The following is a 14,798-nucleotide window of genomic DNA, read 5'->3' on the forward strand; positions in this document are numbered from 1 at the left end:
CTCTCTCTCTCATCCCTCTCTCTCTCATCCCTCTCTCTCTCATCCCTCTCTCTCTCATCCCTCTCTCTCTCTCTCTCTTGCTCTGTCTCTCTGGCTTGCCCCCCATTGCACCCTTACTGTCCATGGATTTCTATATTCATTTATTTAATATATCTTTTGCCTTTTCACCTTAATACCACCCTCTCCATCTCCCTGTCTCTTGCAATCCATCCATCTCTCTGTCTCCATCTCTCTCTCCCCTGCAGTGAACCCTCCTCTCCCAATGTGATTAGATCCTTTACCTCCTCCCGGTGTCTCTTCTCCGGGAGACTTTCCATGCTCAGATTTCCGTCCTAGCCGTGGAACGATGTTCTATGCTCCCTTCAGAGGTAAATCTGCCCCCCCCCCATCCTGCTGTCTTTGTTTTTACCTTTACCTCCTCCCGGTGTCTCTTCTCCGGGAGACTTTCCATGCTCAGATTTCCGTCCTAGCCGTGGAACGATGTTCTATGCTCCCTTCAGAGGTAAATCTGCCCCCCCCCTTTCCTGCTGTCTATGTTCCTCCTCCATCCAAGCCTTCCCAACCCTTCAACCCGTCCTTGGAAAACTCCGCTGCGGCTCCAGAGTTGGTGTCTGTCCCATTTTGTGATCTTTCCTCAATCTCTGTTACTCTAATTTGTGTGTGTGTCTCTCTCTCTCTCTCTCTCTCTCTCTCTCTCTCTCTCTGTGAAACTTTGTGTGTCTCACTCGCTCGGTGCCTCGTAGACGGTTGTTGTCCCTGTGTTTTGTGGCCGGCCATGCAGCCCGTGTCTAACTTTGTGCTTTTGTTGTGTGTTACTTTGTGCCTTTGCCATTCTGTGATCTTGAAGTATTAACGATGCCGGCTCGTTACATGTTTTTGTAGATGATGAATACATTTTATAAAATGACTGCAGCGCCCGGCATGCCCTGCTGGTGGGGATTTTCTGAGATTTGTGGTTCTTCAGCTATTGTAGGTTGTGCCATGTGTAGCATTAAAAATCAGCCTTTCTCAGCCAGGGTGCCATGGGTCCCTAGGGTCCTTTCTGAGTTTGCTTTGGGGGTTCTAGAACAATCAGACATTTCTGACTCTCAGATGTGTGACCACTGACAACAATGATCTATTTAGGTATTTGTAAGGGGATCATTCTTCCCACTGACCACAGATGTAAGGGGCATTCTTCCCACTGACCACCAATGTAAGGGACATTCTTCATACTGACCACCAATGTAGGGAGCATTGTTCCCACTGACCATCAATGTAAGGGGGCATTCTTCATACTGACCACCAATGTAAGGGGCATTCTCCTCACTGACCCCCAATGTAAGGAGCATTCTTCTCACTGACCACCAATGTAAGGGACATTCTTCTCACTGACCGCCAATTTAAGGAGCATTCTTCTCACTGACCGCCAATGTAAGGAGCGTTCTTCTCATTGACCATCAATGTAAGGGGACATTCTTCTCACTGACCACCAATGTTAGGGACATTCTTCTCACTGACCACCAATGTAAGGAGCATTCTTCTCACTGACCACCAATGTAAGGGACATTCTTCTCACTGACCACCAATGTAAGGAGCATTCTTCTCACTGACCGCCAATGTAAGGAGCATTCTTCTCACTGACCACCAATGTAAGGGACATTCTTCCCACTGACCATCAATGTAAGGGAGCATTCTTCCCAATGACCATCAATGTAAGGGGGCATTCTTCTCACTGATCACCAATGTAAGGAGCATTCTTCTCACTGACCACCAATGTAAGGGGGCATTCTTCTCACTGACCACCAATGTAAGGAGCATTCTTCTCACTGACCACCAATGTAAGGAGCATTCTTCCCACTGACCACCAATGTAATGGGAATTTATCCCACTGACCATGAATGTAAGGGACATTCTTCTCACTGACCATCAATGTAAGGGGCATTCTGACCACTGATGTAAGGGACAGTCTTCTTACTGACCATCAATGCAAGAGGAGCATACAGTTCCACACAAATGTACCATGAGCTGTAGATATAGTAATTCCTGGCATAGGTTCCCTTAGACTAAAAGGTTATTTCAAGGGTTCCTCCATGTTAAGGTTGAGAAAGGCTAATCTGAAATGTCACTGAAGAAAGTCTTCTACAGCTGGACAGGTACCCAGGAGCCGTGTACTAGAAATGGTGGCCTAAATGTTTTGAACCTTTGATATCATTGTTGATGAAATTCACATTTGCCCAGGTTCTCATAGAGGTCTGGCTACTGAAACTGGTTGTCCATACCTGTCTAAATTATTATTCATTGTTCCTGAGTCTCTGCACATTCAAAGTCAACCAGCAATGAATGCATTGTAAATCTTTCCTCAGCTGCATGTGGTGTGCTTTTGCCAAATGTTTTGGGTTGTTTTTCCAAGCTGATGCAAGCCTACTGTGGAATGGGTTGGTCTTGGCACCATGAATGTTTGGTTATGCTTAGAAATAAGGATAGGTTTGCGTGATGGGTTGAGGGTAACTGTTTAGCTTAAGGCAGGGCTGGACAAATCCCAGGAGCCAGATATTCAATGCGCCTTAAAAGTTACAGCGGGTGCCTAACTGTTGAGGTCAATGGAGCTGGTTTCTGGATTGGAAAGATTGGCTTCTCAGTTCCATATTCATATGTCCACCCCTGACTTACTGAGAAGACCGAGAGCTCTAATGCAACTGCTGTTATTGAAAAATGGCTATTTGATGCTATTGTTAAAGAGGCCCCTTCAACTTTGTTTGCTGTTGAACAGGCTCGCCGGGTCCATGCTTGCCCTCTGCTTCCTGAAAGCCCCTCTCACCCAATCCTGGTACGTCTCGAGATATGATTTAGTTTAAAGGTGTAAACTTCTAAATATTCTTATCAGATGATGTTAATGTGTTAAAAGCCTTGTTTCTGTGTAGCTTGTAAGTATATATGGATGTGAGGGCAGCCATTTTTGCTCATTACATAGTCAGGCTCTTCTTCGTAGTGCTGCACAGTGTTATCTTGATGCATGGCTACTATGTAGGTCTGTCTGATTGAAAATGATAGACTCTCTGCAGTCTCTATTAAAGCGGAACTTTACCCCCTTTGACTAATATTCACATCAGCATACAGCTCTACATGCGGATATAAAATCATCTGACATTCATTGGCTAAATAAACATATTTTTATTTTACTTAAAATTATTGTTTTTCTACTTCCTGGTCCTCTTGGGCATGAGTGATGTAGTCATCCCCAAGCGTTGCATACTGGGAAGGTTACATCAGCAGAACGTTGCTGGGAAATCTCATCTGTAATGAGATCTCAGGGAAAGGCATTTTCCTCCCCCGATATGATGTGCGTGGTCACATGTCCCAGTCACATGTGCCAGAGTTCCAGGAAGTGAAGGGAAATATATTAATTTGCCCTTAGTTAAAATGGCCGCTGTGAGACGAGTGGGTAGGAAAAGAGAAGCAAAGAATACAAAGCCGGTAATTATCTAGAAGTATGTGTGTGTAGATTGTCATCACTAAACATTTCTAAAGGTGTCTTTGTTGCTATTTTGAAGATATGGGTAAAGTTCTGCTTTAATGTGAAGCACCCACAATGCACCAGGTCGAGTGTAATGTAGACTGCCTAGGGTTTAGTTCACATTAGGCCATTTTCGCAGCAATGGGTTTTCGTTCATGGCAAGCAAATGCTACTTTTAGTCCAAATATTACTGTGATTTGGTAACGGGCTCATGGGCCCTCCTAATTCATGGGAAGTGTGAATGTCAAAATGTTGGGCCCACTTTTAAGCTTACCGCCATTTTATTTATTCACCACTTTAAGTGAATGTTTGTGTTTAACTCTGAGCCAAGGGCGATGTGTTGAGATTTGTGGAAGGTTGGTTCGGTTAACATAGGCAACGATGTTTTGTTGCAGAGGCAACAAAATATTTTAGAGCCTTTATTAAAATGAGTCTCTGTCCAAAACATTTTGTACATAATGTGTCGCCCCTCCCGCTGCAAAAGCTTACTTACCTTTTTGCTGGAGGGGGGATGAAGTCCTCTTCTTTGCCTCTGTGACATCATCACAGGGGCCGCTGATGTCGTCGGGCCACCAGGAGGCAGGTTACAAGAGGACGCCCTGCATGGCTTCCTCCACATGCAGTGATGCAGGACACTCTTTTGGCCTGCACGGCCAGTGCTAATTGGCAGTAGGAAGGAGGGTTTTATGGCAATGCATTTCTGCATGGGCCTAAAGGTGGCAACGCTGCAGTGAATTCATTGCAGGCCCTGCAGTGTTGCCACCCTCCTGGAGGAAGACCCGACGAATACCAGGATCACCAGATATTTTGTTTTAAAAAAAAGTAAAGAGAGTTTATTAAAGTGTTTTTTTATTTTAATTATTTATTAATTTCCAAGGAACACATGGGATTTTTTTTTAAATTTGGGTATGATTTTAGTTTAAAATGACCCTGTTGAGTTTGATAAAGATCCTGCTGTAAATTCGCTGCAGATGAAAATGTCTTGCAATCCAATCACACCGACAAAATGCGGTAATGCGGGTCACATGCATTGGTGCGCTGGAGTGCTATTTATTGTGTGTTGCAATGCACCACAATGTGTCGTAAGGCACTACAGTGAATTGCGGTGTGCTGCGCTGGCGTAAAATGCAGAAGCAATTAGAGCTGCAGCTAACGATTATTTTCAAAATCGATTATTAAGTTCGATTAATCGGTTAATCGGATAAAAAAAATAAAATACATTTTAAAAAATGGCTCCAGTGATGGGACTACTAGTTTGTATTGAGGTTGTAGTCCATCACAGGAGCAAGGTTGGAGCGTTGGAAGTTAAAAAGAAAAAAAAAGTGTGGTGTGCAATATAGTGAAATGAAGTGTAAAATTATACAGCAATCAATGCAGAATGGCATCGGCTATAGAGAACTACAAAACCCAGCAATAGTACATTATACAGCGCAATGCAGAATACCACCAGCTATAGAGGAATACAAATCGCGTAGCGTGTGGAGCCGTGAACAGGGCAAACCAATCGGAAGCCGATTAATCGATGATTGAAAAAGTTGACAACTTTTTCAATAATCGATTATAATCGATTATGTCGATTAGTTGTTGCAGCCCTAGAAGCAATGTTCGGTCTGTGGTGGTGTTTTAGTTTGAAGTCAATGGGCTGCCTTAACGCCATGCACACAAATGAGTGACGTAAAACGCATAAACCTGCATGCATTAAATACACTGCCCTGTTGTGAATGGGCCCTAATACTCACCTCTTTTGGGACCCATGTCTCCTACGTCCCCTGTATCCAGCGCTGCAGCCTCCATAAGGCTCTTCAGCATTTGAAATGCAATAGTCTTATTCTGTTGGGGTACAGAGGTAAGGCATAGCACCACACCCCTGAAATACTACAGATTGTACATTGAATAACACCTGAAAAGCCCCCTAACTGGTCTTATTTGAGGATATCTTTGGCTTATGGAAATTAGGGATGCACAGATACCGGTTTATCGGTATTGAATACGAGTACCGATATTTATATTTCGGTACTCGCGGATACTGAGTACTTCCGGTAGCATGGAGGTGGCTTCGCAAGCAATCAGGAAGCCGGGCAGTGTGCTATTACCTGCCACCCGGCTTCTTGATTGCCCACTAAGCCAGCTCCATACTGTTTGGCCGGGGAGCCAGCTTCCCAGCCAATCAGCATCGAGCCAGCTGTTTGGCCAACTTGATGCTGATTGGCTGGGAAGCCAGAATCCCAGCCAATCAGCATGAAGCCAGCTTCCTGGCCAATCAGGATACCAGGAGGCAAGCCATTACCCATGGTCCGGCTTCCTGATTACCGTGGAAGCCAGCTCCATGCTGTTTGGCCGGCTCCATGCTGATTGGCTGGGAAGCCGCCTTCCTGGCTAATCAGCATCGAGTTGGTTAAACAGCATGGGGCCGGCTTCCCGGCCAATCAGGAAGCCGGGGTGCAAGTCATTACCTTTCGGATAAGTTTACGAATATTCGTTGCGAATACCACAGAAAACCATATACAGATATTAATACTAAAGCTGAGGCTCCCAGACCCGAATAGTATTCGGAAGCTCCCCAAAGGATTTTGGAAATTCGGATCCCAAATGCCATTTGGGTCTGAGAGCCTCAGCTTTATTATTATATGTATATACTGTATAGGGCCCCCATGTTGCCGTAACGAACATTCGTGTTCAGACCCATTCGGATGCATTAAACAGAAAAGTCACATGTCCGATTCAGTTTAGCTTTTGAACGAAATTTGGACGGGATCCGAAATTCGGAAATGGAAATTGGGATTCGGATGCATTGGGATTCGTAAATTCGAATGTGTCCAAATTTTAGAAAATTCGGACGAATTTTGATTCTGAACGAAATGCATCGCACATGTCTAGTAAGTATCGGAGAATTTGGGTGAGTACGAGTACTCGCCCAAATACTCGGTATCGGCACAGGTACGAGTTCTGTATTGGTGCATCCCTAATGGTGATGTTAGATGCCTGTGTGCCCCCTGTGTGGTCCATCCTCCAACCCCTACGTCACTTATGAGAGTCTAGTAGTGACGTATGTGTCGGAGAATGGACCCTCACCAATCAGTGGGGGGCACCGGCATCCAACATTTCCATAAGCACCAAAGGAGGGGGAATATTACCGAGGCTGAAGTGCTGGAACAGAGGGAAGATAAGAGCCCCAAGAAAGGTGACTATTAGTTCAGAGGAAGGAGTCATGGAACCCAACACTCCTGGAGACCCGCAGACATTGCAGCGCAGCATTGCCGAGACGTTAGGAGACACAGGCCACCCGAGAGGTGAGTTAGGGCTTGTCCACACCATGTCCGGATCATGTCCAAACTAGAACAGTTTGTTCCCGGACCAAAAAAGCATCCCAATGTATCCCTATGGTATTTCTGAGCTCTATTCAGCGCAGTCCGTTCCCGACCAGAAAAAAACCTTTTCTCTGGTCTGGAACGTATGCAAACGCACTGAACCGCACCTGAAAGCCAATTTTAAGCTAAAAAAAAAAGATGGTAAAATCGCTGCAAAACGCAATGCACCGCGTTCCAGATCTGGTCCAAAAAATGGTGTGAACCTGGCCTAAAAGTGCTTTTCTCTTGCAGGGAACATTCAGCAGGATGTTTTTGTAACCCGGCAGGGTCTCTTTAAGTAGTTTACTTCTCCGGTAGTTTTTGGCAGTACTATACAGGGGGAAAGGTTACACTGCTGGGGGGAAAAAAGAAAATCTCTATTTCCCATTCTGCAGTAAAAAATCCAAGCCTCGGTAACATTTGCTACCATTGTAATACATTTACACCCAGCAAACGTGGATTTTAGGCTGAAGTCCTCATTTGCATACACTCTCACCGCTGAGAAAATGTATAATTGCAATGAAAAATGAAGGCGTATTTCAGCCTACGAATATTAAAGTGACAATCCATCTTATTGTTTCTCGAAACTCTTCAGGAAGTGCAGCGCACCGGTGTGTACCGTACGGCCCCTTTAAACAGATTGAGGTCAGCCGGTGATATATATTTATGCGTCTCACAACTGTGCAAACTATTGTTTTTGTTTTTTTCTGCTGCTTCTAATGCTTCGCTATTTGGATCTTCCTTTTCAGTTTTGCTGTTGTGTTTAAAGAGACAATATATGTTTTTGGTCATTTTTTAAAATGTTTTAAAGGTTTGTGACCCTAAACATAGATTTAAAAAAAAAAATGATTTATATAGAATGTTTATTTTATAAATCAATGTTTAATGCGGACGTGCTTTCATGCTTTTTAATAAGAAAGGCTTGGACTGTTTGCATGTTTGGCTCAGCACTGTGTTAATCTAAGACGGACCTGCTTTTACGAGAAAGAGTGAGGAGTCACCTCCCCTCCTCTGAGTCGCATTCTATGCAATAAGGATGCACCGATACCGATGCTATTATCAGTATTGGTGCCGATGCCGAGTATTTGGGCGAGTACTTGTACAAGCCCGATACTTCCGGTATCAGGAAGCTGGGCAGCGCGTCATTATATACTGCCCTGCTTCTTGATTGGCTGGGAAGCCGGCTCCATGCTCTCTCGTCACTTGTGATGCGAGAGCATGGAGCCGGCCAATCAGAAAGCCTGGCAGTATATAATGACGCTCTGCCCGGCTTCCTGATTGGTCGGAAACTGGCCAATCAGAAAGTCAGGCGCCTTGTAATGACACGGCGCCCCAGTCTTCTGATCTTCTGAGCCGGCTTCATGCTCCCTCCCGAGCTGGAGAATCGGAGCTCCTGCAGGGAGGCGGCTTTATGCTCACCTCATGATGAGGGAGCATGGAGCCGGCTTCCTGGCCAATCAGGAAGCCAGGCACCGCATCATTACCCGGCGCCTGACTTCCTATATTGGCCAGCTTCCAGCCAATCGTCATTCTGAGACTGAAGGAGGGGACCCCTTGAATGGCAATGTGTCATTAAATTGGTTGATTGCTAAACTACTATTTGGCGTGCTGGTGACTTTATTTTTTCATTTGATTTGTTCACGGTGCCATCTGTGGTCACTACAAGCACCCACCCGTCTACACGGGTCTCTTGGACGTTCCGGTAAGGAGTGCAGAAAGACCTCTGGTTCTGGACCCTTCCAATGGTGTCACCTGGTTGCGGGCCGCACCCCCCTTGTGATGCCACTGACCAGTGTTATAGGGGATTTATAGTCCCATTTTTAACTGTCAGGGACAGGGACAAATATTTGTAGTCTCTCAGTTGATCGCTTGAATTCAACTCAAAAATTATTTTAAAGTCAAAATGTTTTTAAGCTATTTTGAAAGCTGATGAAATCACTTCCAATGGATGCTGCTGTCTGTTGTTTAAAAGTTTCCTGTAGAATCAGCTGGTCCTGTGAGCACTGGTCCTGATATCCTGTTTTAGGGTGATTCCTTTCTCTCGCATGGTTCTATGGAGCCACCCTTGCGTGTGTTAGTAAGTTGTGTGTGTCTCCACTAACGCACAGGCACAGCAAGGCAAGACACTCCCCTCTCCTACCTCCTCCCTTCTCCAAGCTAGTAGATGGACAGCTGCTGGAGCCTGCTCTGTCCCTTGTGATCTTGTACTGGACAGGAAGTTTAGGGAAGACGGGCTGAGAGAGTTGGAGCTGTTCAGGAACATGATGATTGTAAGTGCTCAGGCAGAAATTTAGGGAAATACTTTGCTGGGCAATTTATATTAGTTTGATCTGGCTTCACTAATGAAATAAAGTTTGAGAGTTTAACAGGGGCGTAACCACAGATCATGGGGCCCCATAGCAAAATTTTAATGGGGTCCCCCAGCAACCTCCCTACTGTCAATAATATTAAATTTCCACCCCCAGGCCCCATAGCAGCCGCGTGGGCCGCTATGGTTATTGTTACGCCCCTGGAGTTTAATACTATTGTACTTTAAAGTGGACCTTGCATGTTCCCGAAAGCCTCCGACCTTCCAAAATACACAAAGATCAATGTTTTCTATAAAATACAAAGAATTACTTACCCCGGTCCTGTCTTACATCCACTTCCTGGAGGTGGTGATGATCTCTACGCTGCCTCCCGGGAAAACTGGGCTCTTGAATCCCCACGAGGATGCTCTCCAGCACATTCAGGGATCACATTGTCTCAGTATTTTGAGCGCCTTGCTTTCCCGTGAGACGCAGTGACGTCACCTATGCTGCCAGGAGGTCAATGAAAGCTGAAACCTGAGTAAATATTTTATTATTTTTAAAAAAGCGTTATATTTGTCTTACCGTTTTTTGAAAATGGCTTGTACTGGGGTGGGGGCAGCAGGGGGCTGTCAGTAAGGCAGACCTTGCATTTTTGAGCATGGTCACATTATGTCGCGCGTCGCTCGTCGCGGTCGCAAGTCGCTTCTACCGGACCCTTTTTTCGGCGGATTTTGCGCGATTTTACTTTTTTTCTATGGAGCCCGACAGGGAAGGTCGCGCTACCGTCGCTGGATCGTCGCTGGAACGTCGCCCCGAAAGTCGCACTATCCCGGCCGTGCGGATCCGCTGCAAAAGGTATGTCGCTATATGTGAACGGGGCCTAAGGGTCACGGGAGGACATATACTAGCGTCCTCCCGTGACCCAAAGCTCAGTATATCGCGAGCTACAGCTCACTATCTACTGAGCGCCACAACCGGGACAGATCCCGACATTACTGTTGAGATCCACCCAGCTGCATGAGTGACAGCGGGCTCTGCCTATCTAGAGGGAGAGCCAGCTGTGCCCGCCCCCGTCCATTCCTCCACTCAGCGCTGGAGGATCATAGCGCGGGGGGAGGGGGGGATCCCTGCGGGGAGAGTTGACTTGCAGTCATTGCTCTCTGCAGGGAGATGATGGAAGAGTGAGCGAGCGGCGGTATGTGTTCGCTCACTTCCTGATCTATTGAGCCGAGCTGTGACAGTTTCATTGTCACACGTCGGCTCGAACTATGAGGATGAGTGAAAAGCACTTACCTCATAGTTCTCCTTTAATGCAAGCAATCCTCCTTTCCCCGAACTTCCTTGTCACGGGGGAGGATACTGAGGGCAGATGAGCCATACGCTCCTCCTGCCATCAATCAAAGTGTTGAGCGGGGAGAAGGGGCGTGGCCTACCACAGCGCTGTGTGTGTCTATGGACGTTTAGAATATGTTAGATCCCATCGCACTCCTGACCAGAAAACCCCAAAACTGTAGCAAGGCTTTCATGAATTAGGAGCAGGTTGTCTTAAAGAGACCATACCGCCAGTAAAGTACTTCGGCTGCCAGCTGGTTCCAGGTAGCAGGCACCTCCAAGTGTGTAGACCTCGGGTTCATTTTCGGAATCAATGCCAAGTTAGTTCTGAATACTTATGTGTGTTGGTATGCAAATATTGACCACATTTTAATGGTTTAGAGCCTGAGCCGTTCCTCTGTCCTGATACTATCTCCGAAGTTTATGAATGGACAGGAGCACTCAGTATAGAGGATTCCTCTTCATTGATAACAGGGGCTGCAGAAAAAGAGATTTAGGACTCTGTGTCTCCGAGGACTCTGTGTCCTCAATCTCCTTTTCTATTTTAAAAGGAAAATGTCAAGGGTCTGTTTTAGTTCCCCGATATTTCCTCAAAGCCCCTAACAGGAAAACAAAAAAATAAAATAATTTAAATACTTTTAAAATGGTTGGGGACAAAGGTAATTTTTGGTTTTGGCACGACAACGTTTTATTTTCGGTTTCAGTCAAAAAATTTCAATTTGGTGCACCCCTAGTTATAAACTCTATGGGGGGAATTGATCAAAACCTGAAGCAGCTAGTGCACGGCAACCAATCAGCTTCTCTCTTTCATTTTCAACTCTTAACTGAACACACTGAAGACAGAAGCTGATTGGTTGCCATGGACAACTGCTCCATATTCTGTCTGCTCCAGTATTGATAAATTCACCCTTTGTGTTTAAACTATTGGTGTCTATGACTTGGGTGGGGAGATTTCCCTTCGCTGTGTCCTGCGAGACACCCCTGTGGCAGCAGGACAAGAAATCGGGGAAGAGAGGTCACCAGGACAGGAGGGCACTCCGGGCAGAATAAACCTGAGAGAAATTGTAACCCCTACACACAAAATCTAAAAACAAAAAGAGATGTTGTGGCTGAAATCGGCCTTCAAATCACATTCCAATTTCAGTCTACAACCTGCTATTATTTTCTATAAATAAGTTCAATTTTCTCTTCTTTCCAACAATGGCAGCACTTTGGACGGGGCTACCCAAATTTTTTCGGACGGGGAGAGGCTACCCATTTCTTCGGGTTTATTTGTTTTTCTTTTCTTTTTTGTTCTCCTGCTCATGCAAGTTGTCTGCACAAAGTTTAATATAATATCTCACGCATCTATAACACAATTATGAATGGGGCCTGCTGCGTTGTGCGGTGAGATACTGTGACAGCAATATTTTGTATTAGATAACTACAGTAATGATGAATGATGGGGCCCCCATGTCTATTCACAATCATTTAATACTACACGGCTAGTGGAGGAGGATATACAGGACAACGGGTAGGACAGCTGCTCCAGGTAATTACCCATTTCAGTTCTATATTATAACAGGTGCAGACGTCCCCAACCTCCATACTTTCTTGTAGGATTTAGCAAGAAAAACCAGTTCACAGTCAGAACTAATATGCTGCATTGTTCCGGGTTAGTGACTCTAAGTGTTGAGTGCTTTGGATCATCTTGACTGCCAGGCAACCCGCATTTTATCATTTAAAAAAATCAGCAATAGCAGCCTACATATATTTACAGTACAGATTTCCTTTAAAGGAGAACTATGAGGTGAATGATTTCCACTCAGCCTCATAGTTAGAGCCGACCTGTGACAAAGAGATTGTCACACATCGGCTCTATTGATCGGGAAGTGAGTAAACACATACCGTCGCTCGCTCACTTCCTGATGATCTCCCTGCAGAGAACATCATTTCCCCCTCAGGGAATCCCCTCTCCGTTCCTCTAGAGCTGAGTGTGGAGGGGACGGGCACAGCTGGCTCTGCCTCTAGATAGGCAGAGCCCGCTGTCAATCAGCCAGCTGGGTGGATCTCGACAGTATTGTCGGGATCCGTCACCGGCTGCGGCGTTCTTAGTATATAGCGGGCTATAGCTTTGAGTCACGGGAGGAGGTTAGTATATGTCCTCCCGTGACCCTAAAGAGAACTATGGGATACAAAGGTTACCCCATAGTTCTCTTTTAAAGCAACTCCTTCAACCATTTGTGATTAGGCAGAAAAATTAATACTCAACTTTTAAAGCCAATGTTTAGTGTTTGGTAGATAATTTATTTGTGTATTATAAAATAAAAAAAAAAAATGTTCAATTTTAAAAATGACATTGCAAATTAATGTTTCAGATTTTAGATTTTCAACCAGCAGGTGGGGCAGAGGGAGTCTGTTTGCATGTTTACTAGACCTATGTAAAAAAAATATTGTCCAAAAAACATGTAATCCCCACAAAAAAATTGTTTCGTTTTGTTTCGGATTTTTATTTTTTCAGTTTTTCGGAATCCGGATCCAAAATTCGATTCAGTTCGATGTTTGGATTTCGGATCCATTCAAATTTTTTGTTTTCGTTTTGGATCTCCTCCCATCACCCTAAGCTCAGTATACCGCGAGCTACAGCTCGCGGTATACTAAGACGCCACAGTGCACCGCGAGCTACTGCTGAAGCGGATCCCGACAATTACAATTAGTGACAGCTGGCTCTGCCTATCTAGAGGCAGAGCCAGCTGTACCCGCCCCCTCCCCCTTCCAATCCGCCAGTCAGCGTTGGAGGATCAGAGCGGGGAGGGGGGAATCCAGCCCCTCCCCTGTCACGGCAGAGAGCCGTGACAGGATCGAGAGGTGAGTGAACGCTGGTATGTGTTCGCTCACCTCCCGATCTACTGAGCCGACCTGTGACAGTCTCATTGTCACAGTTCGGCTAGAACTATGAGGTGAGTGAATCCCTCGCCTCATAGTTCTCCTTTAAAATCTATTCGGATGGGGTTCTTTAATTAAAACATTACTTAAAGGAGAACTATGGGGTTAGGTATTTTCCCCATAGTTCTCCTAAGGGTCACGGGAGGACACAAACTAGCGTCCTCCAGTGACCCAAAGTTCAGTATACCGCGAGCTACAGCTTGCGGTATACTGAGACGCTGCAGCCGGGACGGATCCACCCAGCTGTGGGATTGACAGCTGGCTCTGCCTATCCAGAGGCAGAGCCAGCTGTACCCGCCCCCTCCCCTGTCCGTTTCCCCAGTCAGCGCTGGAGGATCGGACAGGGCAGGCGGGGAATCCCTGCAGAGAGCCGTGAGTGACAGGCACGGCTCTCTGCAGGGATAGATCGAGAAGTGAGCGAGCCGCGGTATGTGTTCGCTCACTTCCCGATCTACTGAGCCGACCTGTGACAGTCTCATTGTCACAGGTCGGCTCAGATTATGAGGATGAGTGAAAATCACTCACCTCATAGTACTCCTTTAAATATCTTTTGGGGTGTTTTGATCATTTTAGTTCTGTACTGGTCATTTTAGTCCTTAGTGGTCATTAAACATGTAACCTGGAAAAAAAAAAGATTTCAATTCGGATTTGGACAAAATTCGCAATGAAAATTTGGATTCAGAAATTCGGCGTCTGAAAGGAAACCACTATTGCGGTGCTCTGCATTTAGAATACCTAGAATGCTCTGTAAAACCGATGTCATTGCTCGCGCTGTATTCAATATTAATTTGTAAAATACATATTTTATATGACATGGTAAAAGAAGAATCATTTTCAAAGCGTATAAACTTCAAATAAGTGACAAATAAAGTTGTCCACAAACCATTGCCTTTAAGGAAACGTTGCATGTAGGGAATGAGTTATCGGATCACATGGGGTTTCATACTGGGAGACGATTGCCGTCTGAGTCTCTTTTTATCAGAGGCCATCAAGGCGCACATACACTTGTATTTCACCAGAGGATAGAAGATACAGGAGGAAAAGCCTGCACAGTTTTTCATGCTTTGATCTAGACTCGATTCCCCTGTTGATAAGTGGAAAAGGCTTGTTGTAGGTTCCCCTCCCCAACTTACATTAACCAATCTGGTAGCAGCTTTTATCATACTGATGTGGTTTACCGACTGCTGGTCATATACTACCGTGTTTCCCCGAAAATAAGACACTGTCTTATTTATTTTTTTGCACGAAAAAAGACACTAGGTCTTATTTTCGAGGGATGTCTTACCTGGCTGGGGGAGGACTGGACGATGTCCCGGAAGGCGGCGGGCTGTTGCCGGTCCCGGTGTCGGCGAATGATATGCCGCTTCCATCGGGCATGCGGGGGGGCGTGCGGGCGAAAGCCGCAGG

The 14,798-nt window shown here is 45.6% G+C and overlaps 2 protein-coding genes across 5 annotated transcripts in view; one reads left to right on the plus strand and one right to left on the minus strand.

Moving 5' to 3' along the window:
- CUTA (cutA divalent cation tolerance homolog) overlaps positions 1–377 on the minus strand; it is a 25,925-nt gene extending 25,548 nt beyond the window's left edge. The window contains exon 1 of the mRNA XM_018558138.1: positions 282–377. Within this exon, the coding sequence (XP_018413640.1) occupies positions 282–317 (36 nt within the window). The 5' untranslated portion in view covers positions 318–377. The remainder of the gene's footprint in view (positions 1–281) is intronic.
- SYNGAP1 (synaptic Ras GTPase activating protein 1) overlaps positions 1–14,798 on the plus strand; it is a 214,219-nt gene that overhangs the window by 2,670 nt on the left and 196,751 nt on the right. The gene's annotated exons all lie outside the window — the stretch shown is intronic.

This window comes from Nanorana parkeri, unplaced genomic scaffold (assembly GCF_000935625.1).
Source record: "Nanorana parkeri isolate BGI_ZX_2015 unplaced genomic scaffold, ASM93562v1 scaffold321, whole genome shotgun sequence".
Lineage (NCBI taxonomy): Eukaryota > Metazoa > Chordata > Amphibia > Anura > Dicroglossidae > Nanorana > Nanorana parkeri.